The sequence below is a fragment of the Mobula hypostoma genome, chromosome 6, assembly GCF_963921235.1.
Source record: "Mobula hypostoma chromosome 6, sMobHyp1.1, whole genome shotgun sequence".
Classification (NCBI taxonomy): domain Eukaryota; kingdom Metazoa; phylum Chordata; class Chondrichthyes; order Myliobatiformes; family Myliobatidae; genus Mobula; species Mobula hypostoma.
Genome location: NC_086102.1, coordinates 177,740,592 through 177,758,138, shown reverse-complemented (window position 1 = coordinate 177,758,138; position 17,547 = coordinate 177,740,592). Strand labels below are relative to the sequence as shown.

The window sequence follows — 17,547 nt, the reverse complement described above, 5'->3', positions numbered from 1 at the left end:
AGTATTGTGTTCAGTTTTGGTCACCAAATTACAGGAAGGATATAAATAAGGTTGAAAGAGTGCAGAGAAGGTTTACAAGGATGTTGCTGGGACTTGAGAAACTCAGTTACAGAGAAAGGTTGAATAGGTTAGGACTTTATTCCCTGGAGCGTAGAAGAATGAAGGGAGATTTGATAGAGGTATATAAAATTATGATGGGTATAGATAGAGTGAATGCAAGCAGGCTTTTTCCACTGAGGCAAGGGTAGAAAAAAACCAGAGGACATGGGTTAAGGGTGAGGGGGGAAAAGTTTAAAGGGAACATTAGGGGGGGCTTCTTCACACAGAGAGTGGTGGGAGTATGGAATGAGCTGCCAGACGAGGTGGTAAGTGTGGGTTCTTTTTTAACATTTAAGAATAAATTGGACAGATACATGGATGGGAGGTGTATGGAGGGATATGGTCCGTGTGCAGGTCAGTGGGACTAGGCAGAAAATGGTTCGGCACAGCCAAGAAGGGCCAAAGGGCCTGTTTCTGTGCTGTAATTTCTATGGTTCTATGGTAAAACTAGAATGATCCACATCCAACAGCTGGTTTCAATCTCTTTAACATATTGGTGAATGTTGCATTGTTTAATAAAATATCTTTATCAATAGAAGTGATTGACTTGTCCATTTCCAAAGTATAGTACTGTACAAAAGTCTTTGTGCATGCCAAAAAAATTCTGCACAGCGAAGATGTTTAAAAAAAAGAAATAAAAAGTTTCTAAATATCCAAATATTTACTGCAAAGAGCAGTAAGCAGTAAAAAAAAACTGAATCAAACCAATATTTGGTATGACCACCCTTTGTCATTAGACAGTATCAATTCTCTTAAGTACACAGTCATGCAGTTTTATAAGAAAATCAGGTGGTAGATTGTTCCAGCCACCTTGGACAACTTGCTACAGTTCTTCTGCAGACTTTATCTGTCTCACTTGCTTCTCTCTCCAGTAATCCCAAACAGCTTTGATAATGTTGAGATCAGGGCTTTGTGGCTTTGATAATGTTGAGGTTAGGGCTTTGTGGAGGCCATAACCATCTGAAACCATCTAAAATATTTAGGGTGCCTAAGACTTTTGTACAGTACTGTATGTCTCTTAATTGATCTTTGACACTGACCAGATTTTGTTGTGAACACTTGTTCCTGTTTGTATTAACAGCTGCCATCACGTAATTCCTAATTAAAAGTTGACATTCAATCTCTAACAAATCTTCTTTCTTTAAGGCCGAGAAAAAGAGATGAAGATTTTCCACAAGGCCCTGAAAATTTTTATTTCAACAAAGGACAAGGAATCTCTTGACTGTTGTCAGGTGATTATGTATGAAGGCACAGTTGGGTGTGGAAAAAGCAGACTCCTAGTTGAAATCATACGTACTTCACAGGCTCAAGAAATAAGGTTAGTGTCTTAATTGTAATAATTTATAACAAGCATTTGGGGGAGAATAAATTAATTACAGATATTTTTTCAAATAAATCATATTAGTTTTGTCATAAAAAGAATTAGATTTAGAATTAGATCAAAGTTTTGGCCCCCTTATCCAAGAAAGAAAGTGCTGACATTGGAGAGGGTTCAAAGGAGGCTCATGAAAAGGATTCTGGACTTGAAAGGCTTGTCATATGAGGTGCGTTTGTTGGCTCTGGACCTCTTCTCACTGGAATTCAGAATAATGAAGGGTAACCTCATTGTACCCTATTGAAAGTTGAAAGGGCTCGAGTGGATGTGGAGAAGATATTTTCTGTGGGGGCTTGGGGGGTTGAGGAAGAATCACAGGACACAGTCTCAGAATAGAGGGGCATCCTTTTAGGATGGAAATGAGGAATAACTTCTTTAGCCAGAGGGTGGTGAATCTGTGGAATTTATTGCGACAGGCTGCTGTGAAGGCCAAGTCATTGGGTATGTTTAAGGCAGAGGTTGATAGATGCTTGATTGATCAGAGCTTGAAGGAATACGGGGAGAAGCAGGAGATTGGGGCTGAGTTGGAAAATGGATCTGCCATGACGAAATGGAGGAGCAGACTCAATTGGGCAAGTGACTGAATTCTGTTCCTATATCTTATGGTCTTATTTCTACTTTTGCCAGTTTCTGATGGGCAGTTTATTGGTAAGTTTTAACTAAGTCCTGGAATTTTAATTAGTTGAGGTAACTCCTTAAATCTGAGAGGTGGAGTTAGCCATCACATGTGCCTACTCTCAAACCCACACCCTAGGATTCTATTCATGAGGAAATATAAATCCTTTAAAATGAAATGTTCATTTTAATTAAAGTGAATTTTTAAAAATTTATGTATGTTTGGCGCAGGGTGTTACCATTTGAACTGGGGAAAATGGACATCACGGAACCCTATTATACTATTCAAACCATGATGGCTCTGCTGCTACACGTGAACCACTGTAAAAGTTATGCAGAACGAGAAAGAGTTTTACTCAGCAAGATAACAAAGCCAGAACTAATTGAAGATTTATGTCTCTTAAATGATCTGCTTTTTGTAAAGGTACTGAAATAAGCAATCTCATCAGTGAAACTTAATATATTGTGGCCTTACAGCTTGTGTATCTGAAAACTGATCTTCATGCGCTTATTCCTTGCAATTCAGTTTTTAATATTCCTGATTTATTAGATTAGATTATGAGGACACTCAATCCTCATTTATTGTCATTTAGAAATGCATGCACTAAAAAATGATACAGTGTTCCTCCAGAATGATATCACAAGAAACACAGGACAAACCAAGACTAAAACTGACAAAACCACATAATTATAACATATAGTTACAACAGTGCAAAGCAATAACGTAATTTGATAAAGAGCAGACCATGGGCACGGTAAAAAAAAGTCTCAAAGTCCCGATAGCCTCATCATCTCACTCAGACGGTAGAAGGGAGAAACTCTCCCTGCCATGAACCTCCAAGCACCACAAACTTGCTGATGCAGCACCATTGGAAGCACCTGACCGCAGCGGACTCTTGAGTCCGTCCAAAAACTTCGAGCCTCCGACCAGCCCTCCAACACCGAGCACTGAGCACCATCTCTGCTGAGTGCTTCGACCCCGCCCCGGCCGCCGAACAACAAGCAAAGCCGAGGACTCGGGGCCTCCCCTCCGGAGATTCTGGACCACACAGTAGCAGCAGCAGCGAAGCAGGCATTTCAGAAGTTTCACCAGATGTTCCTCACGTCTGTCTCCATCAAATCAGGATTGTGCATGGCACCCTACTTGACAAATAACAGACATCACCACCGGAGTGGCCTTTGCGAGCTGTGTCACGTCGCCATCTTCTCCTCCCAATATGCTGCTGTCATTTTTGGCAGCAATGAAGGTCCTCCTCCTCTGTCTTCCCTTGGCTGTCTTCTCTACTGTGCCCCAGGTGTGGTTCAGCATCTTAATTTCTACTTCTACAGTATGGCACCAAGTTGCCTTTGGTCTCCTGTGTTTCCTTTGGTCTTCAGGAGTCTATTGACAAGCTGTCTAGATGATGGAGTTAGCCTGTCTTCTCATCACATGCCCAGTCCATCTCCAAACTTTCCTCAAGATGATTGTCACCGTGTTCTCTTGATGACACCGAAGGAATAGGGTGAGGTTGGAGATCTTTCTTGGACAGAAAATACGAAGGATCTTCCGGAAGCTCGTGGTCTGGAATCTCTCAATTCAGGTTCATGGGCACAAGCACGGCTTCTGCCTATGGGTTCAGCCGTGTCTTCTGGTGCTTTCTTGGTGAAGTTTGCACTTTCTCCTTGTGACTCCCCCAAGGTGTTCCCATTTTCACCAAAATCCAATGGATGTGCTGGTCGGAATGTGATTTGGTTTCTGTAAATTAACCCTTGTATTGAGTAATAGGAGAATTGGAATGGAGCTGTTGGGCACAAGAGAGAATAGATTAAAGGGAATGGGGGAATGGGATTGATGAGAGCCAGCACTGGACACAAAGGGATGAATAGCCTTCTTTAACTTAACTCAATAATATAGCAGTGAAGAACCAAGAAACGTACATCATTCTCTGAAGTACTGAACCACAGACATTGAAGTTAATTATACAGACGTTTGCTTTAATGTATGCAGCACTCTATGCCAATAAGAATCAATTATCTGACCTATAGGACCTAGACCTAGAGATATGAAAGCTATTTCAGCAATTTTCTCTTTCCTCCAGTCAGCCGCAGCTCAGACCCCTTGTATTTCAGTATATTTAATCCCATATTATCTTAACAAAGCTGTCATTTTCCCATAAGAAAGATTTAGTTGCAACTCATATCTGAACTATAACTATTGAATCTATACTCAGTGACTACTTTAACAGGTACTTTGTACCCCTAATAAAGACCTCTGAGTGTATGTCTGTGATGTGTTGCTGCTGAAATCCATCCTCTTCAAGATTCAACATATGCATTCTGAGATGCTCTTCTGCACACCACTGGTGCAATGTGTGTTTATGTGAGTTACTGTCACTTTCCTGTCAGCTTGAACCTGTCTGGCCATTCTCCTCTAATCTGTCTCTCTGTCTCTCTGTCTCACTGTCTCCTCACCCAGAGAATCGTGGCTCACTGGATTTTTTGGTTTTTACACCATTCTCTGTAAACTCTAGAGACTTGTGTGTGAAAATCCCAGTAGATCAGCAATTTCTGAGAAACTCAAACCACTCCATCTGGCACCAACAGTCATATTTCTTCCCCCCCTTCAGAGGTCTGGATTTGAACAACAACTGAACCATATCTGCAGGCGTTTATACATTATGATTCTGGAAGAAGATGGTGCTGGTGAACAATGCGACCAAGGGTGACACCTTTCAGATAGTTCACGAAACTACTTCTTTCATTTTTTTTCTTAAAATGTGGCCAGCTCCTGTTGGAGCCTGTGATCTATCTTTTGATGGGGTGCTTTCAGGCCCATTAAGCAATCTGGCTCTATGCTGTCTCTGAGAGTGTTCGGTGGAGTTTTGAGTGAAAGAGGTGGCCTAGAAGCCAGGAAGCCTGGAGACTGGGCGTGAGCCCATGGTTGACTCCATTTCTCGCTGATCTTGCCGGTTAAAACATCGAGGAGGATTGTATTCATCAAGGCGAGGGCGAAAGGCACACGTGTGTTTAGCTGCATCTATCAGCCTCTTGCTTGCTGCTGCTGGAGAAAGATGTCTCTGTGTCCCTCTCCCCTCTCCCCTCGATGGATGGTGCTGGAGTCCTGGGTCTTGGGCAAGGTTTAATTGATACGGTTTGTGGATTGGGCTCTGCAGTTCATGCTACAGTGTGATTCTGGTTTCTGATTGCTCTTTTTTATCAGGACTGCCAATAATGAACGATACAGTGCTAGTTCGAACTGAACTGAATATGCCTGGACTGGTTCAATGTTTTATATTCTATGCTTTTCACTCTTTTTTGCTATTTTTCACACTGGGGAGGGCTTGATGTTTTTCTTTGAATGGACTCCATGGTTTTCTTTGTTTCATGGCTGTCTGTGGGGAAGACAAGTCTCAGGGTTGTGTAATACATTGATAATAAATATACGTTGAATTGAGTTGCTACCAGATGATTGGCTGACTAGGTATTTCCATGAGCCAGCAGTTGTACCTAATAAACGTGGCCACTGAGTGTGTAACAAATTTCAGAGCATTGGTGCCAAGCAAAAAAAATGCACATAAAGTAAGTGATGAGCACAAACATTGAAAATATTGCAATGTGTATTTGGAGATGGGCTTATTATCTTCTATTTATCAAAATATATCTTGTTTATGAAGTGTATAATGAATAGAAATTTGATCTTGGAGTTAATTTGGTATTTGACCGAAAATAAAATTAACTGTCATTTAATATTTCTAATTTTTTTCCTTTAGTCAAGCAGTCCAATTTGTTTTCTGGCTTTAGGAGGGGAGATTGTTAATTGCATTTGTTAATCAAGGCAGTCTGTTCCTGATATTATCCCTGCTGGAAGCTCTGATTTTGATCATAACTGAGATATAGGCATTGGTAACAAGGTCAGCATTTCTTGTTTGTCTTTATCTGCTGTGTGAAGACATTGATGAGCCTACCTTCCTTACCTGTCTAATATCTCCTTTATTGGCTGGCGGCCACTTCTTAACTGATTCCACACCTGTGAGGAATTTTTATTTGCTTTGGCAAGTAATGCAACACAAAGTACAGGATGTCGATGCTATATTGAGGCAATCTGTCAGGTGAAGATGCTTGTGCTGAGTTGTGAAGTAGTACCTTCCAAAATTTTAATCCTCATCAAAATTTTAATTGATGTGGAAATATCCTGTCTAACTAAGAATGATGTGCAAATTAATTAGAGTGTCTCTGTGCAGCAGCTGAATATGCCCTTCTTAAATGATGTAGATTACAAGTTTGGAAAATGCTGCCAAGGAAGATGTGGAGAGCTGCTGTGGTAGGTTCCACACATAGTCAATACTGTAACCATGGCTTGTTCTTTCATCCATCTTGTAGAAAAGAGACAGAATATCATTAATTATTTTGCAGCCCTCTTTGAAGAGCAGAGACTGATGTGTCAGGAGCAAATATCCAAAATAAAATGTAATCAGTGAATCCTGCATGTACCAGCCGAGATTCTTGGCTTTTCTTGGTACCCACAAGAAAACGAACCTCAGGCTTGTATATGGTGACGTATATGTACTTTGCTAATAAATTTACTTCGAACTTGGAATATTTTCATCTAGTATACATGTTACATTCAGCTATGCAGTGCATATTACAACGGAAAGTGTTTCATCATGTTTCTTCCTACCATGAACATGTTGTTCCCACTTAGCAAAGTCTATTTGTCTTGTCCATACTGCACCAACCACCGCCGCTGGGCTATAGACGTGCAGGAGCAATGTGTGGTTAAGTGCCTTGCTCAAGGACACAATTACGCTGCCTCACCTGAGGCTCGAACTTGTGACCTTCAAATCACTAGTCCAACGCCTTAACCACTTGGCCACACGACAATGTTTTGCATATTGTATAATATTTTCTAAAGCAGTCTTAAGTCTTTTCCTTTCTACATTAAAAACTACTCTTGTGTTCACTGTGCTCTAAAACTGTTTGGTCATCAGCATCACATAACTGCCCACCATGGTCCTATCCGGATGAATGATCAAACTGTGAGAATGGCTGTAATGTGTGAGACTAATTTAAAACGAGGAAATCTTTTCTAGAGTTTGCCTCAGTTGTTTTGTCCCCCCCCCCTTCCCCGTGGTAGGAAACTGGGAGGTAGAACTGCAGAATGGTTGCAGTTTTTGACAAAGACATAAATTTTACTCTAAAATTTTCCAAGTCATCCTTGTCTGAAACACTCAGCATGTCTGCCCAGTCCATTTAATTTATGAAGCATTCCTCGAGCACTGAGGAAAAATTCCTAGGTGGCATGTCTAACCTGTACCAGTGTGCTGTATCTACCTGGAAAGAGGAGTAAGATGGAGGGATGATTCAGAGCAGCAGTGTCCCACAGACAACGAGACTATTGTTGGATGTCTGTTTGCTTTAAGATCCTTGGGGTTCTTCCGGGAGTCAGGAATTACATGTAGCCTTAATTCTAAGATTTCAGATTATTTTAGAGTACAAACAAACATACACATACCAGGCAAACTAAATAACAAGCCAAGAAATGATAGTTAGAGGTGAATGCAAAGACAAAGGAATCAACAATTCAAATTCGCACCTCTGAAAAATCTTACCACTTTTATAATAATATGAGGAAAATTCCTTTGATAGGAATGAATTAGTTAGTAGGCTACATAATTAAAACAATTACATCACGTGGGTAATGTGCTAATACTTGGCCAATGAAAAATGAGAAATGTGACAAACTGTTAGTTTAGCTGCTGTACTGCTTTCTGCCAGTGAGTGTGAAAATACATGAGTTTGTTAAAAAGTACAAATGTTATAGAAAGTACTATTTTTTAAAATAACTGTGGTTTCCAACACTATTATGACTATTCAATTCAAGTGCAAATCTTAGAGGCGATTAAACAAATAGGTGAGATCTCAATCCAGTGGAATACCTTATTGCTGAAGCTGCACTCCTCAGAGAAATAGATCTGTCAGACTTGATATGGTGCCTTGTTAGTGTTATGCCATCATGAATATAGAGCAAGCTTCTTTGGAAGTCAGGACAGATGTCATTGTGGTCCTGGGTGCCTCAGTTGAAAAGGTAATCATGGGAATCTACCATTCTGATTCCCAGAAACCATTAGGATTGCTGAGGGAATCGAACAAGTGGGTGCCAATGGTTCCTTCAGGGAGCTTTCTGGGTATTCCTAGTAACACCAGTGCCTTAATTGCATGTAAAATATCTTTATGTGGTGACACAGTAGTGTAGCGGTTAGCGCAACGCTGTTACAGATCAGGCTATCGCAGTTTGGAATTCAACTCTGGCGTCCTCTGTAAGAAAGTGTGTACGTTCTTCCCATGTGCAAAGTGGGTTTCCTCCGGGTGATCTGGTTTTCTCCCACAGTCCAAAGACTTTACGGTTAGTGGGCTAATGGGTAAACTGTAAATTGTCCTGTGTTTAGGCTAGGGGTTAAATCGCTGGTTGCTGAGCAGGGTGGTTTAGTGAGCCATAAGGGCCTGTTCTGTGCTGTATCTCTAAATAATAAAAATAAGTATAGCCCATGCTCCTCTCCTATCAGATTCTTTCTTCTCCAGCCCTTGCTCTTCCGCACCCACCTGGCTTCACGCTTCACCCTCCAGCTAGCCTCCGTTCTCTCTCTCTTCCCCCCCCCCAACCTTTTTATTCTGGCATCTTCCCCCTTCCTTCTCAGTCCTGATGAAGGGTCTCAACCCAAAATGTCAACTGTTTAATCATTTCCATTGATGCTGCCTGGCCTGTTGCGTTCCTCCAGCATTTTATGTGTATTGCTTTGGATTTCCAGCATCTACAGACTTTCTTGTGTTAATAAATAATTTTGTTAGGCTACTAGTTCACATTCGGGTGGTGTGGTCTTGTACCAGTCTATCCCAGCTATCCAAGCCAAGAGCTAATCAGGATCATCCTTCGAACCATCCAAATCTGACATTTATAATCAGCAGTGTTCCACCTCCTATATCTCAGTCGCTTTGTAGATTTGCTCACTGCTCTGCTCTTCTCTGAACCGAGGCCGAGGCTGTGGGCCTGCTCCAGCTGCTCCAGGCTTCATGGCTGCAAGCTCTGTGGCGATTTGCTCCACTGTGCGATGAACTGAGGCTTGGGCCTGCTCCAGCTGCTCTGGGCTTCAAGCCTATGGACTCACTTACCATCCAAATGCTGTTTCTTTATTGTTTGCATGATTTGTTGGGGGGGGGTGTTTCTCTCTCTCTTTGTACATTGAGTGCATTGCTCTTTTTTTTAATGATTTCTTATTGAGTTTCTTTCTTTGTGGCTGCCTGTAAGAAGGTGACTCTCAAAGTTGTATCATGTGTACATACTTTGATAATAAATGGACGTTGAACAAAGGCCCATGAAGTTTAATTTTGTCAGAATTCTTTCGTAATTTATCAGAGTCAGATTCATTATCACGGACATATGATATTGTAGTTGTTTCATGAATACAGGAGATCCCTACATTACAGCAATTTGCTTCATGGAATTGTGCTCTTAGGGAATTCACAAATCACTGCCGAACAATTATCTTTAATACATAATAAAAATCTGGTTTCACAAAATTTATGTGGAAAACAAACTAAATAAAATAAACTTTTTTTCGACTCCAATAACACAATCACCACTCCCCGTAATACAGGAGTCACACTTTCTTCTACCCAGCTACTAGTTTATGGTTGATTCAAGTTGTGCATACGTTGGGGTGTGCATTCACATTCTCTTTGTTATTTTTTGAGGCTCCTGAATTACTAACACAAGCTAAATTGAACTGAACTAAACTGTACAAACACTCCTAGACTGTTTCAATGGCTTGATGTTTTATATTCTGTGTTTTTCGCTTGTTTTTTGCTGTTTGCGTGACTTGTTCTTGTTTTGTGCGTGAGGTGTTTGATGTTTCCTTTGGACCAGTTCGATGGTGTTTCTTTGTTTCATGGCTGTCTGCGGGAAGATGAAACTCAGGGTTGTATACTGCATGCATACTTTGATAATATATCTTTGAATCTTTGAACTTAGCCAGTCAGTCAAGGGAAAGAGCGAAAGAAGTAGGATGCTTCCCATAGCACAGTGTCTATCCTGCATTCCATTTGGATATGAGTAATGATATCTAGGGCAGGGTTTGAATAGTGCAATGTATTCATTTTGTTTTTCAGTTTCCAACTTCCGAAAGAGTCTCCCTCATGGACAGTAGGACCAAGCACAGGGCATTTCGAAATTATGTGATTGCAGTGATCAAGCAGGTAATTGTTTGACTAGCTTTCAAAAACCAATGCATTTCAGGCCACGTACCAAATACACAATAAGTTTCTGAAGTACTGAGCGCTTTGGTTCCTGTCTGCTTAACAATGTTTTTGATGTAGTTATTGCTGCTGATATGCCATGGCTGGAATCAGGCCCTGATGGTTGCTTGAAGACATTAAATATTTGAAATGATGAATCAACACATTTAGAAGGAAATGCTTATATAAAGATGTTACTCTGTAATTGTAAAATTAAAGCAATATATATATTTATATAGTGCAGGATTGGTCTCTATTGAATGAGATGTGCCAAATGATTGTCCCATTTGTTCATTCGTTATGTAGCATGTGGTATGATGTGGGCGATCTTGGTCTTTACATGACCATGATTGTTCTTGGCAAATTTTCCAACAGAAGTGGTTTGCCATTGCCACCTTCTGGGCAGCGATTTACAAGATGGGTGACATAAGCCATTATCAATACTCTTCGGAGATTGTCTGCCTGGTATCAGTGGTTGCATAACCAGGACTTGTGATATGCATCATCTGCTCCCATGGCTTCACATGTCCCTGATCGGGGGGGGGGGGGCGTGGTCAGTAAGCAGGTGCTGCACCTTGTCTAGGGAGCACCTTGCACAGCCTTTGGTAGAGATGTAACTTCACCCCACCACAAAATTCTTTATCATGGTGTTTACACAGAATTATTGATTGTTTATTATACCAACTGATGTATTGTGGGGTCAATAATTAAAAGTAAATGAAGTAATTTAACCAGATGAGATCGCCAAAGGTTTTCTCTGTATTGTAGTCATAACTTCTAAATGATTGTTTCAGGGTGTGGACACTGCGCTGAAAGCTGTGTTTATTAGCTGACTGGTCATTCTGGAGTGGATTGCCTTCTTGATATGAAAGCACATTTATAGGATTGATTATATGCAGAATCTCAGATATTGAAATGACAATAATTAAAGCTTAAAAGGATGAGTTTATGTATAACACCTTTCCCAGTATATATACACGATAATTCTGTAGGAATAATATGTAAAAATACTGTATAATCATTAAAATAAATTTTAGATAAATACTTTAGCAGATTTGAGTTTTACAAACTGGCAAAACCCTGGAGATAACTGAGAAAGAGAAAGGTATATCAAAGAAATCAGATTATAATAGAGCATGCATAAAGCCTCAAATAAAATTATTTATATAGAAATCATTTGTATCTTGTTTGCAAATATTTCAACTAGAGGTAATTTTCAAATGAATCACTGATTGCCTATTCCTGTTGTATTCTCTGTAGAATGTTACAAATGATACTGTGCTGCTGGTCATTGACCAGGTTCAGTACATTGACACACAGTCATGGGAGCTCATTTTGCAAATGCGTGCAGGCCTCCCTTTGTTCATGGTCATGGCGCTGAGACCATTCACAGTAGAGAAACCACCATGCCAAGCTGCAGTGATGGTAATGAGAAGCAAGAAGACTTCATATGTAAAGCTTTCAGGCTTGGATCCAACTATAATCCATCCACTAGCCTGCCAAATCTTGGGGGTCATTAGTATTCCGCGAGAGCTGGAGATGTAAGTAAGGAATCTAATGGTGATATACTGTACAAGCTGAATTAATGAAAACATCTACGTGAAACTTTTTTAAAAAATTAAATAGAAGTATCAGGGCTTTCATCATATTTTGCTAATTATTGATCCTAAAAAATGTTAGTTTGTTATTAGTTGTTAACTGGTTAGCTGCCCCAAAAATTTAAAAAGTGGTCAAATATTCTTTTCAGAAATTGATTCTGATGGTACATTACGTTACGCAGTAAAGGACTCGTTTAGAATGAAAAGTTGCTAAGGAAATATGCTTCAGACTATGTTGCCCTGTTTTTAGTCTCCTTCAAGTCATGATACATACACAGGTCATGCCCAATCTCCTGGCAATTTCTGGTCACTCACTCCCCAGTCACTGCTCATCCCGCCCACAGTACTTTGGATGTATTCTCCTTTCACCACTGTGAAAATAATTGGAATATCGTCTTTTCACCAGTTTAGAATGACTTCTACTTGCTACCTGTGAGGTGCTGCTCCCAGTCTATTTTTAACAGGATTTGTCTTTTAAGAGGAATTCTGCCTTTCCTCAATTGGAGCCACCTTTACCCTTTACCAGAACCATCTTGCAACTATAGTCACTATTTCCAGAATGCTGTCCCATTGATATTACTTATACATGCCCAGCTACATTCCTTAAGATTAGGCCCAAAGGTATTCCAGTGTAAAGAAAGAATTGTCTATATACTTGCCTCAATGTTTGCCTACTTTTAGCTTCTATTCTTTAGAAATTCCACGTAGATTTACCCTGGTCTTTACCTTCCAACTCTATTGAGGGATTGCTCCATTGAGCACCTTTGTTGTTCTTCTTTCCATAACAGCCAAGATCGCTCAGTGGTCAGATAATTTAATTCCACTTCTCTACTCCCAGGATGAGATAAGACACGGTTTAAGAGGGAAAATACCTCATATTCTGTCTTGGTAGTCTTGAACCTGATGCCAACTCTAGTTTCCAGTAACCGCTCCCCTTTGTTTCTTCTCCTCAACCCCCTCCCCCCAACCCGGTTTTGTTTCCCCTTCACCATTTCTCTTCAGTCGCACCTTCCTCCTCCTCCCTTTTATTTCATAGTCTACTGTCTTCTGTCAAATTCCATCTTGTTCAGATCGTTGTTTCTTCCACCTATCACCTCCCAGCCTCTGGCATCATTCTATCCTCCCCCTCTCAATAGGATTCACCTAATTACACCCGCCATCTCATGCCCTCTTTCTTTCCAGTCCTGATGAAGGATCTTCGCCAGAGACATTGACTGTCCTTTTCCTTCCAGAGATGGCGCCTGACCTGTTGAGTCCCTCCAGCATTTTATGAGTCTCCACATTCAGTGGATAATCTTTCACTATTTCCACCTTCTGCAGCCAGATTCCACACTGGCTGCATATCCTCTGCCTTTCTCCCTTCGGCACCTTGAAGACATTGCTCCTCTTGTGACTGCCAGGTCCATTCTTCTACCATGCTCTACCTTGTGGTACTTTCCATGCAGCCACACTGCTTTCAGCTCTTCCTTCCCCACCATCTTGGGACCCAGACTGTGTCTCTAGATGAATTCATTTCTTCTACTTCCAGTTTGGTGTAGTATATTTCGCGATCTTGATATGATACAGAGGTATCAGATGGAGACTGCATGATGGCTTTGTAGAACACCAGCATGTAGGCTATCGGAATGACCCTGAGATTCCATTTGTCTTCCTCTGATCATCCCACTCCTACTTTGATCATCTGTCTGTGGTCTCATGTACTGTTACACTGAGGCCCAGTGCAATTATGGGGAGTAATACCACATCTTGCAGTCTTCAAGGTTCAATTCTCCAACTTTGATAACTCTCTCTCTTTCTGCTTCTCATCAGTTCTTTTTATTTGTGTAATCTGGCCTGTAGGACAAATTCTATAATCTTATTTTAGCAACACATTACACAGACAAGCTTAATCTGCATTATTTCAAGTGTATGTTCAAATTACATACATCTTGCAATATATTACCTCGAGATTGATGTTCTTGTATGCTTTTACAGGAAAATAAAGAAGCACAACAGAATTTATGAGAAACAATACATAAACAATGACTGACAAACAACGAATAGGCAAAAGAATAGAAATTGTGCAATAAAAAGAAATTATTGGGATCAAGAGTTGCAGAGCCCTTGAAAGTGAGGCCGTAGGTTGTAGAATCAGTTCAGAGCTGTAGTGATTCAAGTTATCTGTGCCAGTTGAGGAGTCTGATGGTTGCAGGGTAATAACTGTTTCTAACCATGGTAGTGTGGAATCTAAGGCTTCTGCATCTTCTGCCCAATGGTAGTAGCAAGAAGCGAACATGGCCTGGTTGGTGGAGGAATTTCTGATGGATGCTGCTTTCTTGCAGCATCACTCCATGTAAGTGTGCTCAATGGTGGGGAGAGATCTGCCCTGGTCTGGGTGTATCCACCACTTTCTGTAGACTTTATCATCCTTGGGCATTGGTGTTTCCATACCACATCCTGATGCGGTTAAGGTACTCTCCCTTCTGCATCTAGAAAAGTTTATTAAAGTTTAACTTGTCCATGGACTTCCATTTCCACATTAAATCACCCGGTTTCAAACCATCAGAGGTATTCCTATATTCTACCTCCCCCCACCCCCCTTCCCTCCAACCTTCTCCATTAACTAAAATGAATCTGTTTCCTCACTCTTCCATCTCTGACAAAAGGAACCTGATTATTTATTTATTGAGATACCATGTGGGATTGGCCCTTTTGGCCGCACATCCCAGCAACCCCTGATTTAACCCTAGCCTAATCGTAGCAGAATTTACAATGACCCAATTAACCTACAAACCAATATGTCTTTGGACTGTGGGAGGAAATATGAGCACCCAGAGGAAACCCACACAATCATGAGGAGAACGTACAAGCTCCTTAGAGACAGCACTGGGAATTAAGATCAGGTTGCCTGCACTATATAGTTTTGTGTTAACCACTACGCTACCATGCTGCTCCACATGAGTAGTGAACACAGTCTGTATTTCATTCTAGTGCACTAACTTCACCGATTTATATATTTTCTGTCAAATTAGTCTATGTAATGATCCAATTCAGGAAACACGCACCAGTCCCCATAGAGGGATCAGAAATGGGAAGAGTGAGCAGCTTCAAATTTCTCGGTGTCCATATCGCTGGGGCTGTATCCTGGGTCCAACATGTCGATGCAGCTATAAAGAAGGCTTGACTGCAGCTATATTTCACTGGGAGTTTGAGATTTCGTACGTCACCAAAAAAACACTTTCAGATTTGGACAGATCTTCCATGCTGCATCACCGTAGGGTATGGGAATGGTAGTCTACTACACAGGATTGAAATAAGCTGCAGAGATTTGTAAACGTAGTCAGCTCCATCCTGGGCAATAGCCTCCATAGTATCCAGGACATCTTCAAGGAGCAAAACCTCTAAAAGGTGGTGCCCATCATTAAGGACCCCTATCACCCAGATCATGCCTTGTTCTCATTGCTACCATCAGGGAGGAGGTACAGAATCCTGAAGACACACAGTCAATGATTCAGGAACAGCTTCTTCCCCTCTGCCATCAGGTTTCTGAAAGGACATTGAACCAATGAACACTACCTCGCTACTTTTTAATTTCTATTTTTGCACTATTTAATTAACTATTTAATATATATATATATATATATATATATATATATATACTTACTGTAATTCAGTTTTTTTCTCTACTATTATATGTATTGCATTGTCCTAGTGCTGCAAAGCCAACAAATATCATGACATATGCCGGTGATATTAATCCTGAATCTGATTCTAGAGAAAAAATTATAGTGGAGGATTTGAGGACTGGTGATGTGCTCCATGTCCTATGGAATTTTAGAAGGACCGATAAGATTCAATAATGTCACAGATAATGAATAATGTTGTATTTGATGTAGCAATAATAGGAAAAGTCCATTGTCTGTCTTTATTTTCTGGTGACAGATTGCTGATGGAACGTAGCTACGGAGTACCGTACTACTGCGAAGAAATACTCAGAAGTCTCTATAACAGTGATCTCATAATTTTGGAACCATTAGAAGAGGAGGAGGAAGATGAGAGTGATGCTGTACTTACTTACACCAGGAAAAAACGATTTCTACCACGTGATTCATCATCCTTTCAGTCACATGAATCAAGTCAGAGAAAGGGAAAAAAAAGTAAATTCTCATGATAGAGAGATTAGAGTAATAGTACGTTACAGTGCACATTGAAGCCAGCTGGGGCATTATTCCACAGCTGAATATTTGATAAAGGGTCTCAGACTGAAATGTTGACTGTTTAGTCTTTTCCATAGATGCTGCCTGACCTGCTGAGTTCCTTCAGCATTTCGTATGTGTTTCTTTGTATTTCCAGCACCTGCAGGTTTTCTCGTGTTTGTATTTGAAGTTGCCCAGTTTATTAATGCAGAATAAAATCTTTTGAAGAGAAGCGGTGCAGTGGAAGTATAACTTCTGCTGAACGGTGATTATTGGATATGCATGAAATTTTGGAAATCCGTTATGCAGATTATGAACTTGATTGTTGGTCCTCTTCCACATTTTCAGAAACTCCTGTTGGAGACTGAAATGCCCTTAGATGAAAGAATTTTAGGCTCTGGCACTGATTTTCAGATAAGTCAGACAATGGCTAGGTGGGAAAGGCAGCTTACACCAGGCAATAACCAGCAGGGCTGTTGTGGTCTTCCCAGCTCCATTTTAAATTGTCATAGTCATACTTTATTGATCCCAGGGGAAATTAGTTTTCGTTACAGTTGCACCATAAGTAATTAAATAGTAATATGTAAATTATGCCAGGAAATAAGTCCAGGACCAGTCTATTGGCTCAGGGTGTCTGATCCTCCAAGGGAGGAGTTGTAAAGTTTGATGGCCACAGGCAGGAGTGACTTCCTATGACGCTCTGTGTTGCATCTCGGTGGAATGAGTCTCTGGCTGAATGTACTCCTGTGCCCAACCAGTACATTATGTAGTGGATGGGAGACATTGTCCAAGATGGCATGTAACTTGGACAGCATCCTCTTTAAATGTTAAAGTACATGTTTTTAACCTACCTTTTTGGTAATGTCTCTTGGTTACATTGCAGTCAGAAAATCCAGGTAGAGCAGAGCCAAATTCTGCTCACTTTGACACCGGCTATTTCAAGGAAAAGACTTTTAGAACAGAGCGAGAGGAAGAATTGGAGGGGGTTAACACACACAAAGTACTGGAGGAGCTCAGCAGGTCAAGCAGCTTCAATAGAGGGAAATGTACTATTGTTCTGAGATGAGACCCTTCATCAGGACTGGAAAGGAAGGGGTTGGCAGTGGGGTGGGCAGAGGAGGAGGCACTGGAAGGGGTTGCTTGATGAATCATTACAAAGGGAAAGGTAGATAAGTTTGATGCTCCAGGCAAATTGGAGCCTCGAAGCAGACCTTCTAATGAAGACTGGCTTCAGTACTGTCATGGGGCTTACATATGTAGTAGAATTTAACATGTGATACTACATAGGCTTTGTATACTATCTGAAAGCTCTGAGCATGCCCATGTACATATCTGAACCCAAAGGTTTGCGTACCATTTCCTTTAAGGTTGAAAAAAAGTATTATTACCCTTGGTGTTAAAGTGGAAATAGGCTTCT

The 17,547-nt window shown here is 40.7% G+C and overlaps 1 protein-coding gene across 1 annotated transcript in view; it reads left to right on the top strand.

Annotated features, from left to right (window-relative positions):
- Positions 1-17,547, top strand: part of LOC134348797 (adenylate cyclase type 10-like) — a 140,599-nt gene that overhangs the window by 48,069 nt on the left and 74,983 nt on the right. The window contains exons 13-17 of the mRNA XM_063052600.1: positions 1,246-1,417; positions 2,321-2,513; positions 10,232-10,318; positions 11,618-11,898; positions 15,877-16,091. Coding sequence (XP_062908670.1) covers positions 1,246-1,417; positions 2,321-2,513; positions 10,232-10,318; positions 11,618-11,898; positions 15,877-16,091 — 948 coding nt within the window. The remainder of the gene's footprint in view (positions 1-1,245; positions 1,418-2,320; positions 2,514-10,231; positions 10,319-11,617; positions 11,899-15,876; positions 16,092-17,547) is intronic.